The sequence below is a fragment of the Salvia hispanica genome, chromosome 1 (genome assembly GCF_023119035.1).
Source record: "Salvia hispanica cultivar TCC Black 2014 chromosome 1, UniMelb_Shisp_WGS_1.0, whole genome shotgun sequence".
Lineage (NCBI taxonomy): Eukaryota > Viridiplantae > Streptophyta > Magnoliopsida > Lamiales > Lamiaceae > Salvia > Salvia hispanica.
In genome coordinates, this window is record NC_062965.1 from 13,408,509 (window position 1) to 13,434,264 (window position 25,756).

The 25,756-nt window shown below is 34.6% G+C and overlaps 3 protein-coding genes across 3 annotated transcripts; all 3 read right to left on the reverse strand.

The window, feature by feature from the left end:
- Positions 1-403: 403 nt before the first annotated feature.
- Positions 404-2,203, reverse strand: LOC125202155 (1-aminocyclopropane-1-carboxylate synthase 3). Its single transcript, XM_048100508.1, has 2 exons — positions 1,814-2,203; positions 404-1,732 (listed from the first exon to the last, which is right to left on the reverse strand). The coding sequence occupies exons 1-2, from the start codon at positions 2,087-2,089 to the stop codon at positions 611-613; spliced, it is 1,398 nt and encodes a 465-aa protein (XP_047956465.1). The 5' UTR covers positions 2,090-2,203; the 3' UTR covers positions 404-610.
- Positions 2,204-14,087: 11,884 nt separating this feature from the next.
- Positions 14,088-18,210, reverse strand: LOC125197622 (GTP-binding protein At3g49725, chloroplastic). Its single transcript, XM_048096329.1, has 13 exons — positions 17,817-18,210; positions 17,043-17,107; positions 16,867-16,929; positions 16,659-16,748; positions 16,450-16,571; positions 16,169-16,237; positions 15,644-15,788; positions 15,493-15,548; positions 15,245-15,295; positions 15,104-15,158; positions 14,973-15,029; positions 14,770-14,889; positions 14,088-14,682 (listed from the first exon to the last, which is right to left on the reverse strand). Exons 1-13 carry the CDS (start codon positions 18,148-18,150, stop codon positions 14,239-14,241), a joined length of 1,671 nt encoding a protein of 556 aa, XP_047952286.1. The 5' UTR covers positions 18,151-18,210; the 3' UTR covers positions 14,088-14,238.
- A 1,436-nt stretch (positions 18,211-19,646) lies between these two features.
- LOC125202467 (DEAD-box ATP-dependent RNA helicase 16-like) lies at positions 19,647-25,464 on the reverse strand. Its single transcript, XM_048100864.1, has 16 exons — positions 25,187-25,464; positions 24,960-25,118; positions 24,798-24,887; positions 24,573-24,701; positions 23,862-23,962; positions 23,558-23,672; positions 23,202-23,333; positions 22,544-22,609; positions 22,216-22,389; positions 21,755-21,850; positions 21,434-21,568; positions 20,713-20,795; positions 20,490-20,527; positions 20,194-20,408; positions 19,959-20,058; positions 19,647-19,846 (listed from the first exon to the last, which is right to left on the reverse strand). The coding sequence occupies exons 1-15, from the start codon at positions 25,427-25,429 to the stop codon at positions 19,996-19,998; spliced, it is 1,839 nt and encodes a 612-aa protein (XP_047956821.1). The 5' UTR covers positions 25,430-25,464; the 3' UTR covers positions 19,647-19,846; positions 19,959-19,995.
- Between the last annotated feature and the right edge of the window lie 292 nt (positions 25,465-25,756).

Below are 25,756 nucleotides of genomic sequence, written 5' to 3' on the forward strand. Positions count from 1 at the left end.
TGATTTTCTACTTGTACCACACTCGTGAGATTTTCACTTTTTTTTTAACTAGTTATTGGGGATATTAAATAAATTAAGCCTTTCAATTTAATTTGCCGATTATAATTACTGAAAGATTAAGACTTTTTGAAGTTTTACTTTTGCAGCCGTCCAAGTCAAAATATTTCACACATGTAATAATTATCATTACAATTAATACACGAGAACACAATTAAGCATAGTTTTATTTGTCGGTTAATTAATGTCACTCTGAAAAATATGCCGACGTTTAACGCCGTAGCCGTCATTATCCCTTTAATATCTCCGTTGACCTCTTCTTAGTTTGAAACTAACCCACATTTTAAATAACTTTTAGGACACTTGTCCATTATTTAAATCCGATAAAGGTGAAAAAGATTCAATATTAAACAAAAACGTAAAGACATTCGAGTTGAAAAATGAGAGCGATTTAATACAAATAATGAACCACGTACATTTCACTTCACGTCCACATGGACAGAGTGCATTCTACCCGAACCCAAAAAGAATACCAGAAACTCAATATTATAATAAACATATTGAGTAAAAAAAAATAAAATTTGAAGTCGAAAAATAATTGAGATTGAGATGCCTATCGCTCGCGGCCGTCACGGTCCTGGAAAGATAGCCGAAAAACCCATTTGGTGAATGCCTTCCTCCTCGAACCGCTCCTGGTCTGGTTCTGCGAAAAACCGGCCCGGGCGGTTTCCACAAACGCCTTCATGCGCTGGACCGCCCGGTTCAGCGTGTCCTCTGACATGTTGGCGAAGCAGACCCGGAACCAGCCCGGTTCGTGGCAATGGCATGATGAACCGGGCGAGATGTTCAGCCCGACCTCGTAGACGATCTTCTTCCAGAGATCGATCTCCGCTTGGAAGGTGTTGGCGGTGAGTAAGTGGCGCATGTCGACCCAGCAGAAGAGGCCGGCGTTGCTCTTGAGGCAGGAGATCCCGATGGCCTTGAGCCCCCGAACCAGCATCGCGTGCCGGTCCTTGAGGCGCTTCTGATTCTCGACGACGTAGTTCGGGGCGAACTTGTCGTCAGAGAGCATGGCGGAGAGGAGGTACTGTGTCTGCGAGGAGACGAGGCCGAAGCTGGACATTTTTGTGGCGGCGGCGACCACCATGTCGTCGTTGGAGTATATCGCCCCGACGCGGAAACCGGGGAGGCCTAGGTCCTTGGACAAGCTGTAGACAATGTGGACCCGGTCCCACACGTCGGTGTTGATGTAGTTCCGGTTTATTAGAACCTCCATGATGCTGACGAAGCTGGGGGAGTCGAAGACGGTGCCGGAGTAGATCTCGTCGGAGATGAGGTGGATGCCCTTCTGGTCGATGAAGTCGACCAGAAGGTCGAGCTCGGTTCGGGTCAGGGTTATGCCGAGCGGGTTGGACGGGTTGGTGACGAGCACGCCTTTCACTTTGAGATTGCGCTTCTGGGCGGTTTGGTAGGCTTCCTCGAGGGCCGGCCCGGTTATTCTGAACCCGTTGGAGCTAGTGCAGTGGATCGGGACGATCTCGACCCCGGTTCGCCACTTGAGGTCCCGGTCGAACCCGGGGTAGTAAGGGGTCGGGAGAAGGACCGCCTCCCCCGGGTTGGCCAGGCAAAAAATGAGAGTCTCATTGGCTGAGGTGGCGCCCGCGGTCAGCACTAGCTTGTTCGGGTTGAACTTCACCTTGTTGCCCCGGATTTCCGACATGAATTTCACCATTGCCTGAATAATTTAGATTGAACGTAAGTAAAAGAGTAGTAGTATTAATTATTTTTTTTATTGAAAAAAAGAATGCATGCTTACATTTTTGAAAGCGGGGAGGCCGTGGTAGTCTTGGAAGAGGGCGAGTTCGCGGAAGATGGACTGGCCGTCTCTTTTGAAGCTGGCGGCGTCAGGGTTGGCGGCCAGCCAAGATTCGAGGAGGTCGAAGGAGAGCTGATTCTCGGCGAGGCCCATCTGGATGATGCCGTTGGGGTTGTGGAGTTGGTCGTAGGGATTCTTCTCGTACTCCTCCCATCCGAGGAAGTAGGAAGAATCTTGGCCGTGAGAGTTGCAAGTAGCCTTCTTTGATAGCGTCATATTTTTTTTCTCTAGATGGATCAATCACCGATGTTGTAATGAAGATCGAGTGTTTGAAGGAGAAATGAAGTTTGGTTGAGAGAGAGAGGGAGAGTTGTTAGTATGGAGAGTTGAGAGAAGGTTTGTCGATGGAGAGTTGGTGTATTGCATATGTATATATATAGGAGCTTCGGCACATCAGGTGGTCCAGTATGTTTTGACTCGATTATTAGATTATGAATGAGATCAATTATTTCTATTATTATTATTCTACTACTACAATATTATATTCAATTGAATTTTTAGACTATTATATGACTTCAATTTACAGTATCCTTAATTGATCGATACTAGTATATTTTAATGAACAATTATTTCAATTTAAATATGGATATAAAATCTAGAAATAATTATGATGGTGTGATTTTGTAGTGATAAGACTACTGTACAAAAATACACATTTGACTAATGTATTATTATCCCTCATGTTTTATTTATAAAATTTGAGGGAAAGTGAAACGGGTGATATAAAATAAGACAAAAAGGGTATTGAAAACGAAACATTTGAAAGAGAAGTAGAAAAAAGGATATATAATTAAAAAAAATAATGTTGTCGACAGGGAAAATCCTAGAAGTGAAGACATAATAGCAAAAGAGAAGAAAGGCCATGTAAAAACTAGACCCGCAACCGTGGCTTGGTCCGTATCTCACCCGGCTAATTGGGCCCATCTCTTACTTTCATGTTTCCCACTCCCTCTCTCTCTTAAAACTGTGGATGCAATTAATTTTGTTTCATCACCCTACTTGCTCTAAATATTTATTTGCCTCTTTCCCTACCATTGGAAACGTTTCAATTATATGGATTTTTACCTACATTTGGAATAAAATCTATCACAACGAGATAACATTTTATAACTAATATGGAATGTAAAAAATATAGGACAAAATGGAAACCACCTATTTAGTAGAAGTGTCAAAATAGGGAAATATGATAATTGCATAAAATTAACAACAAAACAATGAGTTTCCGCCCATAGAATAGAGCCACTCGATTTCATTTGAAATGTCGCAATCAGAATATAGAGGTGAGGTAAAGCATTTAAAGCCCATTTTGGGTTAAAAGAAAAGTTACCAAAAACATGAATGAATTAGCAAATGTCTTTTTGTAAGAACCAAAAAAAATAGTAATGGTAAGTCACCTGATGGCCGCTGATTTGGAGGCCTATTGCCTAATTGTTGTTGATCCCAAATGTGAATCCATAAAATATTCAATAAAGTTAGAGACAGATCAACATGCCCACAAAAGCAATGTTTTATTTCCCCTTTCTGGTTAGGTAATACTTCCATCTTATTTTTATCGAATATAAAAATGCACATAACATCTTTTTCAACAGAGGATACCAAATATATACACTTTCATATGTTTGAAATCTTTTACAATTATATTCTAATAGTTAGAATAAACACCTATATCGACATTGTCTTCAGCAATTTCACCTACTAGAGTACTAGTAGTTGGAAAAAATGTGCCCATCATTGAAGAAGAAAAAAAAAGTATGCAAGAAAGCAAATATGCAACATTGGTTTTTGCTTAATTTGAAGGGAACCATAATCTTTGATAGATGATCCGGGAACCTCTTTTATGCTATATTTGAATTCATTTATTTGACTATAATTTGAGTTAAAGATTCGGTGATGGGTTTTTCATATTCAGAACTAGGGATGTCAATTGGGTCAGTCCAGCGGATTACGTGGAACACTACTCGGGTTGTGGGTTAATCAAGTGTGTGTGGACCAGGTTGTAAATTTTAACGGATTATATATGCTCAACTCTAATCCTAAAGGTTCGGGTTTCATCTAGTCCAATGACCTAATAGAACTGCTACCGACGAAATTAACATGTCATCAATCCAATGTATAATAATGAAAAATAGTCATATTCATAGATGTAAAATATTAAATTATAATAATTTTGATATATATGCAAAAACTCAAACATGATTAAATATTAATATATGATTTTATAAATAAAATAAAATATAGATATAATATATAACAAAAAAATTTAAAATATGTTTTAGAAATTAAAATGTTTCTTATAGTAAATTTAAGTTTTCTAATTTATTTATCTTTTATTATAGTATTAAAAAAATCTAACACATTATATGGAGTATATTTTTTTAGTTATTTATGTCATAAAAATAATCAATGAAATGTCGAATTAGTTGTCAAGTTGATGGTACAATAGACAATATATAGTTGCATATACGTCCAACCTAGTGGGTTTCTGGTCAGCCCCACTCGGATTGCGGACTAACCGGATTGCAATTTTATCAAACTAGAAATTTTTAACCCTAACCATTAAATTTAGCGGACTATTCGAATAAGCCAACGAATTGCGGGATGCACTGACATCCCTGTTCAAAACAATAAAAACTAACCGGACATTTATTATAATCATATTTCTCTTAAATTTGCGTCGCAGGTGTACTGTGGTATTTACTTAGGAGAACACAAATATTGTATGAAACCACCAAAATTATAATGTAAAATAATAAAATTTAAAGCATGACATTTATATCACTGTTGAATAGAAAATTAACGGTATATATTGCGTCAATATTAATGTCTTGAGAATCGCCACCTACCTGTGATTTTCATAAGTTACTAAAGTGATGTTGTTTAAATCCGCCGTTGTTTTTTTTTGTCAGTACTGATGGAAAATTGGATACTGAACCTACCCTCTCAGTATATATACTCCCTCCGTTCCAAGATAAGTGACCATAAACTTTTCGGCACGGAATTTAAAAAAATAAGGTTTTATTAGTAAAGTGAAAAGTGAATAAAGTAATAGAGTTAATAAACTAAAGAGAAAAAAATAAGAGAGAGAGTACCAAAAAAGGAAATGAGTCACTTATCTTGGGACGTTCCAAAAAAGAATATGAGTCACTTATCTTGGAACGGAGGGAGTATGTTTAACTCTTAATTCTTTGAAATTTAATTTTTGAAGCAGTATCTCAAATTATTATTTTTTAATTTAACTCGCGACGAATGATTTAGATTTTACATACTCCATATATGTAATACTCAACTTTGCATAACGTAAATGTTCAAGAATGAGAGCACTATTAATTAGAATCTCTAATTTGATTCCATTATTCAGTGCAATATATTTTGTTTATTTTCATATTTTATTTAATTTGTAACATTCGTCTTGAATTTTGTTATTAATCATGAGTTACACTAATTATGCATTTTTCCGCGATGTATCACCGAAACACTAGTTATATGTTATTTGTAGGAATTAATTTGAATTTAAATTATACTCCTACTTTTATGAAAAATAGTTTCATTTGTTAATGGCACGAGTTTTAATAATATATTAATATAGCACGAGAAGGAGAAAAATGGATAAAGTAGGAGGGAAGAAGAAAAAATGGATAAAATATGCGAAAAAGTTTTATTTGAAATGAGACTATTTTCCGTGGACACTCAAAATGATAAAAATAGATTATTTTTCGTGGACGGTAGTAGAATTTTGGAACTGGGGTTGGCATGTCCTTGTAGCAATTAATTGGGTATTCTATGTGCCTATGTGTGAGGCTGTGAGCGATATAACAATTTTGAACATTACTATAGCGGTTAACAACATTTATGATAATATCAGATGTAACAACCCTTTTTCTAGTTTGGGAAAATGGGACAATAAAGGTTCGACCATTGTTTTTTATGAGATATAAATCGCAAAATACTTGGTATATGTCATGAAATACCATAATAAATCGTTAATGACAAAGGATCTTTGAGGATAGACTGTATAATCGTGAATATGGGGTAAATTGTCAAAAGACATTAATTTGATAAATATTTTGGTGCATCATGCAACTTTAAAATCGAATATAAAAGCAATGAATTTTAACATTATTTTTAATTTTCCTACATGGTCTATGAGTGAAATTGTATATAATTATGAATGTGACATTCAAAAAATCTATGCGAAAATGAGATCGCCCAACTTTTATCATTTTCCTCAACATATATCAAATAACTCACAATGTCATCAATTTGAAAGACGCGTGCACCAAATCAATAGAAATGTACTCAAAATGAAAATTGAAATGTTTGGTTATTAAAAAATTGAGAAAAATGTTAAAATTCGTGAATTTTACTTCTAAATATTAATATCGTGGGACATACATGAATTTGACTAAATCTCTTTGTCCTGATTATTATGCCAATACATATATATAAATGATTCAAAGTTGCGTTTCATATGCTAGATAAATGATTACGCGGATGCGTAGGTAAAAATTGTGAATTTATGAAATTAATTTAAAATATAGTTATCTTTAAAATTTAACAAGATCATTCAAGCAGTGAATTTATATGAGATTAATATACTCCATATAATATACAGTTATCTTTTTAATTTAACGGGATAATTCAAGCAGTGAAAGTTTTCTTTGTAAATTAATAGAGAGATCAAGAGATCAAATATAGGGATGAAATCTAGGGACTTCTATCTTTTGTCTAAGAAAAAAGCAGATACAAAAAGATTAATTAATTTTTGTAGTTATGAGCTACGTGCATGAAGTTTGGTAATGACTTGGATTAGTTCTTAATTATCTCTTGATCATTATGTTTAATCCTACCCAACCAATGAGCAGAGTCGGCCTCCCAAATGGTAATCACTTGTTTCATCCTTTCAAATCCTTGTTAACTAATTGAAGTTAATCCACAGACAAGATATGACATCTCAGTCATACTAATGTAGTGAGATTTTGGAAAATCATATTTTATAAGAATCTAATTTTTCATATCTAAGAAATTCATGTTTCTATATATCAATTATGTCAAAATCAATCATTTTAGCGTTTCTACTTATTCATTGGGTTATCTCGTTTTACATTGCCTACATTTGAGCACTGCCTGGCAATTTTTATTTTTTTTTGGGTTGAATTTAATCCACATGCATTATTGTTGTGTAATTAAATCAAGGGATATATAGTATTTATCAGTACCTATTTATGCAATCGCATGATTTATAATATGGTCACTTCTTTGAGTTGAATAATTTTCATGAAACTCATGAAAACTAAATAGACCACACACATACACATCTCAGTTTAAGGTTCCATAATATTGAAACGTTATAAAACATATGAAAAAAAATCTGAAATATCTAGAAAATAGTATTCACTCAAGAAAAGACCATGATTGATGAGTTTTTAATACGAAAACCAATTGACTTTGTTGGTGTGGCCCAATCACGATTTCCACTTACATTTAAATTTAATTAGGCATATGGGACTTCAATTCCTTTCACATGTATAGGGAAAACAAGAGCACATGCAAGTTCATAAGTCAAGCAACCAATATCTTTTCAAATTTGAAGCTAGTCAATCATACTTCATAATTCATATTCATCCCAACACAATTCCTAATTCATAGCCTGCCAAAATCCCATACCAATATTATAAAACATAGTATTATGTTCAATATTAATTATTGCCCCATATATATATATAAACACTATATAATTAGAAGTACAATATTGCGACGGCGAATACAAAATTAGGAATAGTTTTTCGTTATTAGTTGTTGCAACATAGCAAGGTAGGAGAGTATCATAGTTTAACCTGAGAGGGGGGCCACGTGGCATGTAGTGAGAAGAGGGTGAATAGGACATGTGAAAGCCCCCACCACAGACGATTACTACCCCCCCTCTTACAGTGGATGAATGGACCATTAGACTTAGAGAAGGATTTGCTTATGCTGACATCTAACATGACTCCCACATTCACTCCATTCCTCAACCTCACTTCTACCCCCACACCATATGTCCCATTTGCACCCTCATTTCCAAGTAAAGGGGGCCCATTTTCAAATCCCATTTATCTATTAATATAAATATTAATTTTATATTACATTACAATTTTCTGATATATGTTACTTTTTTTTTCTGTTAGGCAGAATTTTTATTGGCAGATCCAGTGACTAAACTCCTTGTTAATATATACATATACTAATCAGTACAGCAACAAACCCAAAAATCTAAGATTACTTCATACTTAAAGCTAATTATCGATCAGATATCTAGTTGCTGATGAATGTGTCATTTCATTGAATCGCATCGTTTGAATTGAGTGACATGTAACTTTGTTTATGCATGTCATACAATATGTGTAGAAAGAAATATGGAAGCCAAAAATGTTAATACTTTTTGAAAGCATGAGCTTCATTAGCTTTCCATTTCTCACTAACTAACAAATATTCTTACAAGGTAAATTTGACACCCACATTCTCCAGGTACATTATCCTCATTTACTCTTCTAGAAAGAAAGAGTATTAAATATATAAAAAAAAGATGTGTATAACTGTTTGTATTGTAAGATGGAAGAAGTGTATATATATTGAGTTTTTAACGATAATGGTATTAATACAATATTACAAATTGAAAATGAAGTTGCTTTATGGTCTGCGCAAAAAGCCAAGTTGAAAAGTCAATGAAAGCAACGGTTACCAACTTGATCATAACATACGACATAAGCAACGTAAATATGCATGTAAACTTGAATCAGCATTTCTCATGCTAAATTTGCTACTACATTTTATGTGAGAGTTATATGATAAATTAATTAACTAGCTATTGACTTTACTACAAAGTCGTGAGAAAATCGACTCCTTAATCAACTCTGCGTGCGCGGTCTATTTAATTCTTGTCTTACTCAACAAACCTGAGCATTAATTGATGCTATTAAGTCAAACCTAAGAATTAGTAGGGAAGGATTATAGTGCTATATGTGAAAATTGTTAGTTCCCTCCGGTTCTAAGTAAAAAAAAAAATTGGAGTTTATTGATGGATTTAATATTGTATAATTCAAAATTGTTCGTCTTCAATCAACAACAGAATACCAATGGTTAGTATAAAACAGGTGACGTTGAAACATCAGTATTAAGTAGTACTCCTATTATTTATGTTAAAATTATTGCTGAATAATTTTCACGTGTACATTTACTTACAAAGAAGAGTAAGCAATTCATAATTATGTAATCCCTCCGTCTCATAATAGATTTTATATTTGTGTTATGACACAGAATTTTAGAAAATGTTATTTTGTACTCCATCCGTCCCATAGTAGATGGCATAGTTGAAGAATGACACGAAATTTTAGAAAATGTTGTTTTGTGTATTAGATGAAGAGAGAAAATAGTATATTTATATTAATGTGAGAAAGAACTTTTTCCATAAAAGGAAATGTGACATTTTTTTATGACAAACTAAAAAGGAAAGTGTGACATCTATTATGAGACGGAGGAAATACTATATTAAGTGGCAAGATAAATATATTTTTATATTGATGTGAAAGAGAACATTTTTTCAAAAAGTAAATGTGACTATCTTTTGTGACAAACACTAAAATAAAAAAGTGCGACAGTTGAATTATCTAGAGTGAATATACAGAGGATATTCAATTTCCTTTACGCTCCCTCGTTCTCAGAATATGAGTTCTATATAATTATGGCACGGGTTATAAAAAATGTAAAGAAAATAAGTTGAATAAGTTAGTGGAATATGACTATGAGTCTCACTTGTATTCCGTACATTAGTTTTACAACAAAATGTGAGTGAAATAAGTTGGTAGAATGTGCTCTCTACTTACTATTTATGGTAAAAGTGAAATAAGACTCTTATTATGGGACGAACCGAAATGACAAAATATAACTCTTGTTGTGGGACGGAGGGAGTAATGCTCTAATAGTAAATCTATCGCTATCAATTTCATTCTATAAGCAATTAACCAAGTCTTTTGTTATTCAATTTTACACATCAATTATATATACGTACGTATATTACAATATTAGACATAAGAAATACATTCATCAACATAGATTCTCACATATATTATTATATAATTATGCTTATATCAGTTTAATTTCTTGAGCAACAATTCATTTGACATAGCAAATTAATCACATTCTGACACTTTGTTTTATTCAAAATTTGAGGTCCCCATTTAAGAAAGTTCTAGGCCTGGATGTTTCTTCAAAATACCAAATTCTTAGTCGATACACGTATAAATTAGTTGTCAGATGTAGCAATCACCCTTGTATATATATGTATGTCAATTCAATTTAAAACCAGCGAATTGATCCGAATAGCCCGATATTATTTGGAAATTGATAACTCCTATAAATTAAACTCCCTAAATTCGAATAGTCCGATAATCCGAGCGAATTGACCCGATTGACATGTCTACTTGTATATTATATTGTAGATAAAATCAACGTAAAAGGATGCAAGATAGAACTTGTAAAAGAAAGTATATAATTTTGGATATATAGTGCATCCCATACAGTGTAAAGCTTGTGGGCTTATTGGATGGGACTATTCCAGCTTTGCTTGATAGTGAGAGTTTTCAATGAAATTTTGTACGAGACGCGTTAATTATGTGTTGAAATTTTGTACGAATTAATGCATTCAAAATTAACATACACCACAAACCCAATATAGGTGAGGTAATTGGGGTCATGTTGTCTTAAGAAATAGCACGATTTAGTGTCTGAATGGGAACAATTTTGTATAGAAGAAATGGGACATTAGAGTTTGATAAATGATTAAGAGTGTATAGATATATCCAAACTAGTAGTTGTGATCATATGCCATTATATCCAGACACAGAGCTAGATGTTTTACACTAGCGGGTTCAAGACGACATCTCACAACTTCCTTAACAAAATTTCTTGAAATCGAAACATTAATTAAACTCGACTTATATAAATTTAACAACCAGTCAGAAATTTTTGTTATAACGTCTTGTTATTAATCTTAAATCAAATAAAAATAACAAAGAAAGGGAAATGAATTAGCCATAGGAATGAAGTTTCCGCATAATTTGAATTCCAAATTCTCAAATTTAATTCATTAAATAATAATCATCATAAATATATTTATTAAAATATTTTAAGAAAATTTTAGAATTGTTGGAGATCCATAGGCCCCAATCACCTTCATGTATGATGTAGCTCTGTTTGTGATTATATCCAACATTTAAAATAAAGAATGTGACAAGATTTTTAGAGAAATCGTACATTGTTGTTCCCACACAATGCAACACAACATGAGGCCACTCAATATTAGGTCCAAATTAAACGGGATTTTTGGGCTTCTTTCTTTCTTGTTCTGTCTTCTTCGGATATATGTACATTTATATCATTGGAAAATGAAGAAAATAAATTTGGTAAATGATTTCATTAATTCAAACATCCCAAATGGACCAGGTAATACTAACAAAGAACACAAACAACCACATTATTTTCAAACAACCACAATTCTTAAGAGATACACATGAATATGTTCCAAGGATTGCAGGAGTGATACGAAAAATTGTTCGAAAATTTTGTAGTTAAATGATGTGTAGTCCTCCTTAGATAGAGCAAACTAATCATCTTCGACTCCTGAAGCATCAAGACAATTTTTTTCTACCATGTTTATCATGAGGATTCTCCTCATCTAGCTTTTGATTGACTTGCAAAACAAAGTTAGAAATAGAGAAAGTAGGAGATTTGACAAAATACCAAATTCTCACATCCCACATATTTGCAATATAGACTACATGACCAATGGCTAGATACAAATCTCCAACTAATGAAGTTCTCTGCTCAATCAAAGAGATTCCTTCTCCATAAAAATACGCAGTTACATGTCTTGAATACGATATTCCTTTTCTAGGTAGGCAAGGTGAAAAGTCTAAGAAATAGTGGTTTGAGATGCTCCTTTCCGTCCAATGTTCTAACCAATACCTTGTTTGTCCCTCGTTGCCCGCTTTCATTTGAATCTCTTGTCTTGCCACGCCCACGGCATGAGTTTTTCTTCTTGAATCCTAGGAAGTTATTTTTTATCCACCTTTCATTTCTTTAGGAAATCGGGAAAATGTTTGATATTGTGGTTTGATTTAATGATGTCCTTTTACCGTGGCTTTTGACCATCTACTAATCTCTATCAGAAGTTCAATAAGAGTTCAACATTTATTTTGAATCTAATACTTAAAAAAAATGATCTCATTAATTCTATAAATAACCTAAAAATCAATACTAGTACTTGATTTATTAATTTCTTATACGCCCAAAGATTGTTTAACACAATTAGTACTACGTAATTTTGTTTTAAAAGAAGGAAAATTCCGGTGCTTTTGAGGCTATGAAGACAAGTGCACATCTAATATATATGTTCATAATATAATTGAGTTTCTCTTGGTTTATTGGTTAAGACTGAGTTTATAGTCAAAACAAAGTGTCGATGCAATCTTTTCGCATTAAAGTGTGATCAGCATCAAGATCCTTAAACATTAATCTAATTCAATTTGGGCAAAGTCAGTGATGCTGCTGGGAATTTAGAGGCTTAACGAAGCTTCTGCCAAAATGTGGAAATTAAAGTAGGGATTAAAAGTTGCGAAAAGGTGTTTCCCAATCTGCTAATTAGGTGATACTATTTAATTAGTAATGTTAGAAGTAATTAGCAGCCGGCAAAATCTCATTGCTTTGGCTATTATGTTGACGTGCCTCCTAAAGAGGATTTCTTAACCAAACCAGACCCCTCTCATGTCCAATTTCCTCATTTTTCACCCCAACTTTTTTATTTTTTACAACTTGTGAAAAAATTAATGCTCGAATCCAAAAGTCAATTTTCAGTATAAAAGCATTTTTACCATTATTTTGGTCCAGCCACGTATTTAATGACCGGAATTTGAATTATTGGATAATTAATTGTGTTAAATTGGGGTCTTTAATTGTAATTATATATAGTTGGGAACAATTTTTATTGAACAGACATCTAGGGTGTATAAATCAGATATCTAGTTACGATTGTGCCTAGTACAAATATTACAGATATTAAAACGTAACTTTTCATAATCTTTATTATTTGGGCAATTTGTGATGGGCTCATTTCCATACTGAAATTGGGCTAGCTTATCCACAACTCACCTAAATCATAATGTGATTCACTTTTTGAGCTCTCATGTTAGCATTTTAATCAAAGCCTAAATTATGTCATAACACCTCCAACTCTGACTTCATTGTGTACCCGGCCAAGTCAAATCACAGCATAACTTTTTAATCTTATTTCATCTATTTTAATTATTATCAAATTCATTTAGTCCCCGTGCATGCCGAACATAAAAAATGGAGTCATGCATGGTCGGCTTTGACAAAATTTGTTCACACAACTCTTGACATGTTGACTCAGTGACATGGAGGTAGTAGCCAAATAGGTTTGCAAAAGCGTCAATATGCTGGTTGCTGATTTGTTATTGTGCACTTGTGCAACATCAACATCGAGAGTCACGTCCAATTCACTTAAAATATTCATCACACTTTACCATTGTGTTACCACTTAGCATTGCACCCCATTGGATTGGAGCTTATCACAAAAACAATATTGGACGCATATTGGGGGGGCACGTACATCCTAGGCCATTCAGTAGTCGGCTGCCAATATCAATTGCATATGTTAACGAGAATTTTTTAAATGCAGATGAATTGTGATTGTTTGGTGTTGTATTTATAAAAGCAAAAATTCATAAATACGTAAATATAAAGAATTTTAGCATCTTCGCACCCGGTGGTCTCGGACCGCGTCCCGTCTCCCTCTCCCTTCAACCAATGTGTTGGGACCGCACCCCCAATTCTCACAGTTTGGATCCATTTATTTAATGCACATGCCCTTAAGACCATATGTTTCTGTCAAGTAATTTTGGGACCTATCGTCAAAGAGGAGTAACAACTAGTATGAATCATATCTTGAGTCACACGTACATAATTGAAAAAAAGAAAGAGTGATAACCCAAATTAAAGATTTCTTAAAATGATGATATTTATTGATGAGCAAATAATCATAAGATAACATTCATATGAGTACAATAAGGTGATGCTCAATTTCCTATATAAAATAGTGGCAAGATATACTCTAGGATTAAGTTATAAGAGACTATAACTAATTATCATATGACTATCCATCTAGGATTAAATCATGAGATTCAATCTCATGAACCAAACACAATTCAAATTTAATCATAGAATATAATCTTGCAAACTGAAAGATACATTACCAAAGGTTGTATATGTCAAATTGTGCACCAAAACCTAACCAAAGTAGGCAATCCTATCGCTCAGACTGCTATATCGCTATCTTCTCGACGCGGTGGTCTCCACTTACTATGGAAGAAGCTATTCCTTTCTACCGCTCGACATGGTTTCAGCTTGCTGTCGATGAGCTCAAGCAGTTGTTGTAGGCCGACCCCAGTTACAGCAGATGTTTTGACAAGAAGTCCGGATGATTCTGATTGAAATTCAGAACCATTATCAGCAGCTATAGCCGTCGCATCTTCCCCTGAAAAGTGTCCGTTGACAGTATTGGAGCAATCATCGAAGCTAAGCCTGGATTCTTGCTCGTCATCCGAATGATTGTGATAAATGTCCTCTTCAAGATCACCTGGGTCGTTACAATTGATAACTTGGTTGTCATCATGTTGATCACACGTGGCATCGATATCTTCTTCTTCTTCTTCATCATCAAGATCGCACATCTCAGATTTCTCCTCTAGAAGGTCGACCTGGAAGGAAATTCGGGCTCCATGTTAACTCACGTAAGGATATGCAATCAAGAAACGTGAAAGTTGGAAGCTTTTCAAGCTATTTACCTTATTCCAAACTTCAATCATGTTTTGGAGCTTCTCTTCAGGCACATTGATCCTCCTAAGAACTTCCATTACAGACTCCCGGTTTTCGTCAAGATTTGGAGCGCTCGAGTCCAGTACATGCTGCAAACCTTATAAATTTCTAAGACATTCCAAAAGAACCAATTCACGGGAAGAGGAATGATGTTTTTCGATGAAACACATACCACTAGGAGGTCAGCTTCGATAACCTCTTCCAATGTAGCATGAAATGCTTCCACTAACTGCAGAATAAAACATCAGCGACCACAGAGAGTAGGCGTCGATTTGGAAAGATAATTTAGAAGAATTTCACTACCTGAACAGGCAAATCTGAGATGAACCCGACTGTGTCGCTGAGCAGAACTTTTCTCCTAATATACAAATAAAATCAATACCTAATGACGGATACTAAGATATAATTGGAACTATCAAAACAGTAATTAGACAACAGTATTACCCTGATGGAAGCTTAACACTTCTTAACTTAGGATCAACTGTTGCAAACAATCTGACAGAGAAAAACTTCGTGTCAATGGCTAACGCTAGATAAGTCCAGATGTTGCATCGTATGATGTTTCTCACATGTATAGCAAACCCAAAAGATAAAGTGAAGTTCTGGTAATTAAGGGACTCATAAAGTAGTTTGCTTAAGAAATGGGAGAAAGAACTTCACAAGTAGTATTTTTGCAAATTCCTATGTCTTACCGGTCATCGGAGTAAAGATAGGTGTTTGAGAGTCTGCTAACTAATGTAGACTTTCCCTGGAAGAAGTTTATGGGGACAAATTGGTATCACGTTAGTCTAGAACCAAATGCAGATTGCAGACTGAATAAAGAAATCGATATGCATCACCTACAGCATTTGTATAGCCAACTACAGCAACAGTAGGGATTTCTTGTCCTGGTAACCTTTCATGCCTTTTCCGTGCAGCACGCTGCATGGCTCGAGTTCTTCTAACATCAGCAATTTCAGCTAACAACTTCTGCTTCCTTTCCAAGATTCTGAAAGCAAATAAAAGCAGAAATATAAACAAAACCAGAAGGGAAGTGTTTTTAAATGCATTTGCTGGTCCTATGTTTTGCCAATACATGCTTTCATTCCAAATAAGGAAGTCTCACATTCACTACGATTCACTCTTGCACAGTGTTATTTCATACTAGTATTTTGGATTACATTGATGGAAACACGTTTTAAAGCCATACCCATATTATTCACCAGAGAGCTTTGGACTAACATATCCATCCAAAACATAAATTTCAGAGAAATAAGACAGGGCAAATTTGAACTTTAATATACTTACTACAAGAAATCATTCTCCAAGTGCAACGAATACAAAATAGCCAACAGAAGCAATATTGTTGTGATAAATATTAAAGCATACCTTTGCCTTTGAAGCTGAATTTCAGTCTCTCCAGCACCACTGATAAAACCGCGCCCTCCGCTTGCTCTCCTGCAAAATCAATTATACACATATGACAATCCTAATACTGGAATCACTATAAGTTAAATTCAGAAGAGAATGTTTTTGTATACAAATGCAACAGATATTAGTCTCTGCACATGACATCTCTCCAGGGGGGAGGAGAAGAGGTTTCAAAAGATAGGTAATAAGAAATACATAAGCAGATAAGAAGTTCCTGATTGCAGCAACACCAAACTTACCCTCTAGCACTAACAACTTCTATTTCTCCAGATCCCCCAAATCCCCCAAATGTATTACGCCCATCGGGCCCACGAACTCGGACAAGTCTGCTTCTTTTACACATCAGAGCTGCTAATTCAGCCTGTAAAGTAATAAACTTGTTAAGGCTAAATTTTGATTATCAATTGTAGAGCAAGACTAGGAAAATTGCATAGAAATTCAAGATTACCTGTAATTTAGCTTCCTTGGTCTGAGCATGAGCATTAAAAATTTGTATAATGAGGCCAACACGATCTAGGACAGGCTTGCCCCAGGCCCTCTGTAAGAATGTGTATGAAAGCCGCATAATGGTGAGAAAAGTCACCACGAAGACTTTCTGAAAAATTATTTTGAAAAGCTGCCAAGACAAGACCATATGATTAACACAGAAAACTTGCCTCCAGATTCCGCTGCTGGATACCCCTAAGAGTAGCATTAACAAAAACAGCATCCACCTCTTCCTATCAGTAAGATAACAAAACAACCACAGCAAAATTCATTCACTTTCTTTCAATCAGTTCTATTCATAATCTCAGACAAAAAAAAATAATTACTTTAAAATGAAATGTCATACCTTGTCTTCCAAATTAGTTATGTGGCACTTAACTGTTTCCACAGTCCCAAGTCCAAAATATGTATCTGCCACATTGCGCAGTTTCGGCATTAAGTTTCAGTTATTTATAAGTCAAAAAACCTGACTTTGAATTCTATAAAGTGAAAGGCAACCAACAGCCCCAAGAAGCATTCTTGATTCATACTAGGTGTCAAACTATTTTAGTTATCACTTGATTAACCATCAATTTAGACACCACCTTTCTGTCATTTCTCCAAATTCAACAAATCCATATATCGGGATGTGATATATGCAGAACTGATTCCTAGTGCAGAACCATCAAACCAACATGAAGTTCTTTCTAACATAACACAGTATACATTTTAAGATCGGTTTGGTTCATTCTAGAAAAAATGAACTCCGTATAAAATGAACTAAAACAAACTAAAAATGAATTCCGTGTTCAACGGTTCAGAGCTTGAAATTAGTTCGACATTGATTATAATCCTCCATGGCTCCACATAATTTCATATCAACATGACTCAACATTTAACACAAAAAATTTTGAATTTTGTTAACACATTTCAAGGCATGACAACATAATACACACCAACACAAATAAAGACACATTCTTTTGCAACTATGACTAAATGAATTGCTGCAGAGATGAGAAGCCATTCTTAAAGGTTAAGCCAAAATCCAACACAAGGCACAGTTAGTTCCCAAACCCAATTAAAAAATTGAAAAGCATACTGATAAATAAAGGTGAAGGAAAATAGGGGATGGAAGAATAACCGGCGCGAGGTGACTTGGCGGCGGGGTTTTGGACAACGAGATGCGGCGGCATTTCATTGTCCGGAGACTCCGTGGCACTAAACTCGTGACGCTGTTGCTCGAGAGAATTAGCAAGATTCAGGGCTTCCTCCAGCTTGGCCTTCAAATGGGTTTGAGGGCGGAGCCTTGGCTGCACAACGAAGAGGCGGGGAGGGGCGTCAGGGTCCCTGTGAGTTTCATCTTGGTCTTGATTTGAATTCGAAAAATATCGGGAAAAGGGGGGAAATTGAGATAGTATTGGTGAAGGGTTTAGGGTGGAATTAGGGGAACGCCGGTGAAGACTGCTTCTCAGCATGTCTTGTTGATCAATCAATTGCCGCAGAATTTCAAGAGAGCAAGAGTGAACACTGTTTAAATTATAAGACTAAACTTTATTGTCTAATTAAACAGACTACTTTATTTATATGACTTTTAAGAATAATCTGCTCATATGCATCAATAACAAGTCATTAAACATTATTTGCTAGTAATACGATTAAGTTTTTATAAAGTTTCCTTTTCCCTAGTATATTTGAATATTTGATTGTCTCGATAAGGGTTTAATTCCTTATCAAGAAATCCACCTGCCAGAAATGATATCCGGTATAGGCGTATGACATATTCACGGTGATTCGGAGGAAGAAATTACGATGAAAGCACGATAGAAATTAACCATTATCAAGTAGAAAGATAGCCGAAAATCATGAGAAAATCCAGCATCATCATAATCAATCATTCTGAAGGATTAGGCTTTGTATGCATAAAAAACAAAGATGATAAAAGACTAGTATTTGTTATTTATTTCATTAATTGATTTTAAAAAATAACAATAGCTACTATTTATAATATTAAATTTCTAATTTAATGAACAACAAAACAAAAATATGTAAAAAAATATGTAAATCTTTTATCTAACTAACACACACTCGTATTAGTCTCTCTTCCCTTGGAAATTGCACTTGAGCAATGAGAGTCAATGAACAAGGTGCGAGTCAATTGAAAATGGAATAGATATTTAGCTCTAATAGTATTCCAAAATCAATCACATTATTAATTTTTAAGTGAAAAATATTCATCTTTAGATTTACACTAAACCTAAACCAATTTTTTTTTTTTTTTGCAATTTTTGTGAGTAAAAAAGACATAATATAGAAAATATTCTTTTAAGTTTGAGTTTAGTGTAAATGATTGGAGTAAAATCATTGATATTATGACATTTACAATTAAATGAGTTAGAGTTTAGTATAAATGGTTAAAGATGCTCTAAGAAGAATTTAGTTTGGTTTTAACACATAATAAAATTTAATTTAATTATTTATTTTACTTTAGATATAACAGAGTGTGTGTAAATATATAGAGATGAATGATATGTTATACTCCCTCTGTCCCACAACAAGAGTAATATTTTGTCATTTCAGTCTGTCCCACAATAAGAGTCTTATTTCACTTTTACCATGAATTATAAATATACTCCACATTCGACCAACTTATTCCACTCACATTTTGTTATAAAACTAGTATCCATGAGTGAGATTCATATTTCACTAACTTATTCAACCCATTTTTCTTTACATTTCTTAAAACTTGTGCCATAACTAAATAGGACTCATATTTCAGGACGAAGAGACTATATCTTATGCTAGCTCCTTGTTGAGCATCACTCTCATTTAACACTCATTTTGATTTATATATTTAAATTTGATTCTAATACATTAAAAAATATTATTAAAATTTTTAATATTAAAATTTTTAATTTGACAAAAAGTCCATTGATCACTCAATTTCAAAAGGCATGTGACACTTAAAACCCAATAAAGGGACGATAAAAAATTTCATCAAGGAGTAATTAATTAGCCAATAGACATTACAATTCTTGAATATATAAATTACTCGCTTGCATGTAATCTACAATCTACAATCTACCAAAACTTTCACTAACACTGTCACTATTTTGGAATGTTCCATACTGCTGTTCTGTCCTAGTATTGAAGCTTTAAGTCTCACCTCCTATCCTGAAAAGTTCATACAAAGGATTCTTGTTATTGTTTATATTAAGGCAATGCGGATAGAGATGAAGTGTCCCTAACCAAGACTTTCACATCTGATGTATATGGAGATTCGTACCTCAATATAATTCGATAATGTTTTTCTGGTGTTAGTGTCACTCATCCTGGTTTTTACCTTTCCTCTTCATTCCACCTTTACGGCGGCCCCGCTTTGGTGCCTGAAACCAAGACTTTGTTTAAATTGCAATGACATGGATGCTTCACAAGCTTTGGGCCAGTGTTCTTTATCAGGCAACTAGCAAAGAAGAGAATAAAGCGGATGACAGTCGCACGAGAGCTCAAAAGTATATTACCTCAGCAGAGAATGTTTTTAATGGATCTCTGCTTTTTTTGAATTTTCCTTTGAAACCTCTGCGATTAGTAGAACCAGTATTCCCCTTGGCAGCTCTAGCAAGCTTCACAATCTTGATAGCTTCTTTTGTTGTTGCATCCAGCAAGTACTCTGGCACATCACGAAGGTGCGCAGCAGGTTCCTTTTTGCTCAGAACTTTGTCATGTTTCAACAGATCTGCACAAAGAAAACCAACAGTTATAACAGATTTAAACAAAAAAGTTGATCCTTTTTTTAACCCAGTAAGATTTAATTTACCTAAGTCCTTTGGGTTATCTTGAAAATGAGCCTTCAACCTACACATTTTCAGAAATAAGACAAGAAGCATTCTATGAGAACACTAGATAATATCAATACTGACATGTAATTGCAGTTAAAAGGTGTGGGTTCGTAACCGAAGTGGTAAAGTAACTCTAAGTCGAGTCTTAAATAGAAGTATTTGCTTTTCCCATGAGAGTTTGTCAGAAGATAACTAACTCACTTCTCAGAATTCAGAATTTCATTTCTTAGATCCTGTGCCCGTGATTCTCTCACTGCAAGTTTTGTTATGCTCCTCGAAACATCCTGAAATAACAAAGTTAAGGTTATGCATTAAGCATCAATCATCAGTAATTATAAATAAAATCAAACACCATGCATGTTTAATGCAGGGATGATATTTAAACCATGCCTTTTCCTCCGCCGGGGGATTGGAAGCTAGAGAAGGGCAAGAGTTCATGATTGTTGAAAAAATTGTTACCAAGTGAATTAATGACTGATAGAAAATTTTAGAATGTACAGAAGTTAACATATAACTGTTGCCATGTGTAGATTTTCCAAACTTCAGAAATAATTTTTTCCACCAATCGCCTTGGAAACTAAGATGATCATACTATCATAGACAAATATCTGTTTAGGTGTTTCTAAAGTAGTATTTGGATTGAAAATAAATAAAATTGCGTCTTCCAAAGAATGTTACTCGAACTTTTGTAGAAATGAAAATAAAATTGTTCTGATAGATTGTGGATGTGGAGAAGCGTAGCCTCAGACATTCTATACTACGGCCTAATTTACACCATAAAGGTTTATGGAGAAAAAGAAAAGAGAATCAAGAAAACAGAAGTAGAATCACAATGTGAACTACATGAGTACTACTATTATTCAAGGAATTATTCCACTTGTAAAATGAGATTTTACTGAAATGAATAATGAATTCAATCTACCTCGGTTCTGTAGCGCAAGGACTCCGCAGCAATTTTACTATGCCAGGGGAATGGAGCAATATACTTGGAGTCCGTGTCATTTTCGCCCAAAATAGATTTGATCTCTTCAAAAATTTCCATCTCCTCAGGAGATACCTATTCAAAGATCGATCAGAATTCAGATTAGTGAATCAGATTCCATAATAAAAAAAAGGGTATGAGGAAATCCAGTATATTCAATAATGCTGCTGCTAAAAAATACTCCATGTTTAATTAGGTGAAACAAATAGTAAGTAATATGTCCTTCTGAAGGTGCAATGGAGATCTCATGAATAATCTTACTAAAGAAACAGATGCACCAGTATTATATGCTCTTCCAGTACGTCCAATCCGATGCACATATCCCGGTGCAGTTAGAGGCATGTCATAGTTCACCACCTATAAGAAAATAAGATAGCACAAATATGCAGCATCAATTTGTCTGAAATAATCATCGAATAAACAAGCAAAGTAGTGCACAAATATGTTGATGAAACAATTCGAAAACACAAATTTTCCAAATGATCAGGTTTGCAGGAACTCACAATTAAGTCAGACTGGGAAGCATGCAAGTTTCAAACAGATAAGGCGACAAAATGTCAATGTAAAAAACTAGGCATAAAATAATCTTCAGTTCATTTCACACATAAAAGGAGTGTAGTATAGATTAGAAGGAGGCTATCTCCATAAGCCCATCCAGAATGGCATACATAAACAACCAGGGAATACTAAGCTAAGTACAAGTTGAGCAGTCATCAGCTCACCGTGTACACATTTTTAAAGTCTATTCCTCTTACTACACCAAATTCTGCATCCAACTTCTTGGAGTGCTTTTTAGATTTTTTTTTCAAAGCACGAGTTTCCTTATCATTCTGCTCTTCCGCTGATTGACTGTCGTCAGTTGCGATAAGGTAATTAAACAGACCAGCATTGAACTCCTGACATTAAAAAATATAAAAGGTTTAGAATTAGTGGCAAAACATAAGTTCTCTCAGTTTGACTAATGATTGTACAAGACAATGGTTTACAAAAAAAAAAAAGAAAAACCTAACATTCAATCGGAACTAGCAAAGAGAATATTGCAACTAGTACCTCAAGAATATGTAGACGAGAATTCTGTGGCAGCTCAGCATTTAAAACTGCAGATTTTATTTCAAACTGCAAGATTAAAACTGTAGTCAGTCTTTTGATCCACAATAACATAATATTATGAAGAATTAAGCTTCAAGTTGAACTATGATACCACGATATTGGAACATAGCATTGGCCAAACTGTAGTCAGTCTTTTGATCCGCAATAGTTATTCTTTATTTATAGTGATATGTATACGTCCATATTTATGTAGGTGAATTCCAAATTACTTACAAGAGTAGGCAGTTATTAACATGTTTATCTGCAAGTATTTCTATATCCATTATTCAATAATCTCTCAATGAGTTGCTTCCCCATAACTTATAAGTGATAGAAATGTTTCTCTTCAATTATTATGACTGTGAATCGCAAGATTCACAACAGGCAGAAAATATTAAACTACTTCAACAGAATGCAGTTTTCTTAACGCTAATGGTTTAAGGATATACGTTTAGATACATTTTGACCCTTTCTCAATGTTTTGCCAAGAAGTGGCTGTACAGGTGGTAAATTGGTAATATGATTTTATGGTCAGTCGACTTAAGAAAAACTTAAAGAGGTTTCTTAATTTCATTCACATTGGGCATCAATATAATATCACTCCATATGATTCCATTACCTGTTCAAAGAAAAGCTTCAATCTAAAACTCGTGTCAATGGAATTGACAAAAATCAGCACTTTCTTTTCAATCAGCTTCAGTATCAAGAGAGCAAGGATATGGATAAGCTTGTCACGGGCACTACATGAAATCTACACAAGTAATAAGATCAACAACAAAAGGTTCATTGTTAGGCAACATATTAAAACAAAAATCCACCGAGACAGGTGGGACTCAAAAGGGTCATTAGTTTACAGACATCATAAAAAATTAATAGAACAAATAGTAATTCAGTGCACATAATATACAAAAGTAGCATGCCTAGAATAGAAAGTTAACTTTAACAACCATGTAGAAAAAGTTAATGATAACTTACATAAAATTGCTTAACATTTTTGGGGATGATATCATCCTTTACGTCTCCCACCTCCGGTAGTGTTAGAATCCGTGGATTATGTAGAATAAGCTTTTTCAGCTTTTCAACATCAGCACTGTGTAACATGCAGATTAAAGGATGCTTTAGAGCTAGCCATGTTCCTCAGTTCACAAAGTGAGAACAGCATCAAAGCAAATATACATGGATTATAAAGTAAGAGTGATAAAATACATATCAGTTAAATAGTAAGGTACAAACCCAACTATCACCTAATTAGTGCAGCAGTATTATATATGAAATTAACCTTGCTGTAGCAGACACGAGAAGGCACTGGCAGCTCTTTGGAACATAAGCTTTAAGTGCTTTTATATCATCCTCATATCGATATGTCAACAGAAGATCTGCCTGGGAGATAATATTCAGAATAAATCACATAGCACAATCATATCGGCATTATGTGAATACGATGAGCATCCATAGAAACTACACACTTATAAATAAACTTGCTATAGTTCAGCAAAGACACTATAAATATAATGATACATTGGTGATCTTGGCTGATAAGTTCATAGTACATTTTTTTATTGTTGCAGACCGCTAGTTATTCTTCTTCTAAAAACACAGTTAAGTGATGACAGATCTGGAATATCAATAACTTATAAAAAGCCAGTGGCTATACAATAACTAAACTGGTATTTCACTGCAAATATTATATCCAATGCGACAGATATGGAGTACTATTTATGCGGATAGTATCAACAGCTGATAAAAGAGATATATACACATATATATACATGAGTAGACGAGCAGGTCTATGCCGTTCTTAAAGTCCCTTCTCTTTTCCTTTAAGTTTTGTCTACAAAACTTTCTGAACGTCCTTTTAAGCATTGGGTCTAGGTCTACATAAAAAATTTCTTTATACTATTTGTGTTCTACTGACCACATATCAATCAAATTCAACTTAAGTTCAAATTATTAACCGAAGTTGTGAACAGGACAAAAGGGGTCAGCATACCTCATCAAGGACAAGAACAGAAAGTGATTCTTGAAGAGCTTCAGCTTGAAGGCTACCATTTTTCAAGCATGTACGTACACAAGCAGGAGTTGATACAACAATATCAGGAAGGCCAGCCAACGACGTTTTCTACGATAAAAAGGAATAAGATGTTTCATTCTTTGCAAATTCACATAAAAAACTCAAATCCCAAACTGATTATTGTGAGAAACTAAATTCACCAACCAATTCAGAAGCAGACATCTCGCTCCTTAGCTGAACAACTTTTAGTTGCACTCTGCATAGCTCAATCAGCGACGTCACTTCCGAATAAACCTTGCCAATTCACAAGCAAATTATTCGCAAGCATAGATTAACATTACTGAAACTAGATTGAAAGAAGCATACTTGTTGGCACAACTCTTGAGTTGGAACAAGAATAAACACGGCGGGAGCAAGATTCGATTTAGACGGCGAATCAGCAAACAGCTTCTGAAGCACCGGGAGCAGATAAGCTAATGTTTTACCGGAGCCGGTTTTTGCTCGAGCCACCACATCTTCACCTGCCTAAATTGCAGAACACACAAACTAAGCCAAAAAATCGCAAATTTAGATGAATTGTGAAGAATACATACGAGGATGCGAGGGATAGCAAAGCGCTGGATTGGAGTGGGCTTCTCGATTGATTTCTTCGATACGGCGCGAACTAGGCGGGCTTCGAGGCCCAAATCTTCGAAGCTCGGCTCGTCGTCATCCTGTTCTTCTTCTACTATAACAACCGCTTTATCTTCTTGCTCTATCTTCTCATTTTCCGGTTTATCTTCTGCTTTTTGTTGCTCTTTTCTGTCGCTTTCTGGTTGGCGCTTTCTCTTCGCCATTGATGCTGGTAGTTTTCGAGGGAAAGGTGTGAATGAGAAGGTATAGAAATTAGGATTTCTAGGGCTTTTCCTTATTAATTTAAGGCCCAACAATAATTATTTTGAATATAAAAGCCCAGAACTTATTTTTCAAAAATTTCCATTTACTCATAAGTCGGTAGTACATAAAAAAAATCTACGAATACATGGTATAGTGATAAATATCACTGTAGTAGTATTTATTTTTTTCATATATAACTACATTAAATTCTAGCATGTTTCATTTAGATCGGTTTTATAAGTATTAGTGTAATTACATTGGACAAACTCTCTCTTCCTCTATATATA

Coding starts and splice junctions, on each gene's coding strand:
- LOC125202155 (XM_048100508.1), bottom strand. CDS start 2,089: ATGACGCTATCAAAGAAGGCTACTTGCAACTCTCACGGCCAAGATTCT. Junction 1,733..1,813: donor GCCTCCCCGCTTTCAAAAAT/GTAAGCATGCAT, acceptor TAAATTATTCAG/GCAATGGTGAAATTCATGTC.
- LOC125202467 (XM_048100864.1), bottom strand. CDS start 25,429: ATGGCGAAGAGAAAGCGCCAACCAGAAAGCGACAGAAAAGAGCAACAA. Junction 23,963..24,572: donor CTGTTCTTGTCCTTGATGAG/GTATGCTGACCC, acceptor ATTATCTCCCAG/GCAGATCTTCTGTTGACATA. Junction 23,673..23,861: donor CTCGTGTCTGCTACAGCAAG/GTTAATTTCATA, acceptor CATGTTACACAG/TGCTGATGTTGAAAAGCTGA.
- LOC125197622 (XM_048096329.1), bottom strand. CDS start 18,150: ATGCTGAGAAGCAGTCTTCACCGGCGTTCCCCTAATTCCACCCTAAAC. Junction 17,108..17,816: donor CGCCAAGTCACCTCGCGCCG/GTTATTCTTCCA, acceptor GCAATGTGGCAG/ATACATATTTTGGACTTGGG. Junction 15,030..15,103: donor TCTCAGATTTGCCTGTTCAG/GTAGTGAAATTC, acceptor TTTATTCTGCAG/TTAGTGGAAGCATTTCATGC.